Here is an 866-nt window from a genome sequence, read left to right as displayed (position 1 = left end):
TTTCTCCAACAGCAGCAACAACAGCAGCAACAACAGCAGCAATTCATACAACAAAGCAGAACAAATCCAACAACAGTAGCTGCAGCTTCAGCAACAACCTCAACAAAGAGAGGTGGACCAAACTGCTAGTTTTAATCCTTCCAGTCTGTGAAACCCCCAGAGTTTAAGGGAGAAGTGGACCCTGTTGCTGTCAGGATTTGGCTAAAAGAGATGGAAAAAGCTTTTACCCTCACCCAAGTAAATGATGGTCTTAAACCGACTATGCGAGTTATTTTCTTAAGGGTGAGGAAACTTATTTGGTGGGAGTCCACTCGTGCTTTGGAAGGAGAAGGTCCCGTTTCTTCGACCAGGTTTACAGAGTTATTTTTGGAAAAGTATTTTCCGGATTATTTGCAAAATCAATTGGAGGTTGAGTTTCTGGAACTGAAGCAGGGTGAAAAGAGTTTGGCGGAATATGAGGCCAAGTTTACGGAATTGGCCCGATTCGTACCCGAGTATGTGAATTCTGAAGCTCAGAAAGCAAAGAGATTTCAGCAGGGATTGAAGCCCGAAATCCACAGTGGAGTTCTCACTTTGCAACTCAAGGCATATCCCTCATTGTTCAGGCCGCTCTAGTAATCGATAGTGATCAGAAGTTGGCTACCAAAGAAAAGGGTGATAAGAAAAGAAAGTTTGAATGTCCTACCGATGAAACGGATCAAGGAGGATCCAATCAGAGGTTTCAGAGGCGATTTGGCCAAAATAGGAATAAAAGATTTAGAAGACAGAGTTTCTCTCAGGCTAGGCCTAGTACTACCTTAGTTGCTTCCACTCCAACCCAGTCAGTCAAGTCAGCGGTGGATTGTAGGTTGTGTGGAAAAAGACAC

The 866-nt window shown here is 43.8% G+C and overlaps 1 protein-coding gene across 1 annotated transcript; it reads left to right on the top strand.

The window, feature by feature from the left end:
* Window positions 1-210: 210 nt before the first annotated feature.
* Window positions 211-615, top strand: LOC141715152 (uncharacterized). The gene has a single exon (XM_074518633.1). The coding sequence runs from the start codon at window positions 211-213 to the stop codon at window positions 613-615; it is 405 nt and encodes a 134-aa protein (XP_074374734.1).
* The last annotated feature ends 251 nt before the right edge of the window (window positions 616-866 follow it).

The sequence above is a fragment of the Apium graveolens genome, chromosome 3 (genome assembly GCF_009905375.1).
Source record: "Apium graveolens cultivar Ventura chromosome 3, ASM990537v1, whole genome shotgun sequence".
NCBI lineage: Eukaryota > Viridiplantae > Streptophyta > Magnoliopsida > Apiales > Apiaceae > Apium > Apium graveolens.
Note: the sequence above shows the minus strand (reverse complement) of the source record. Positions and strands in the feature narration are given on the sequence as shown.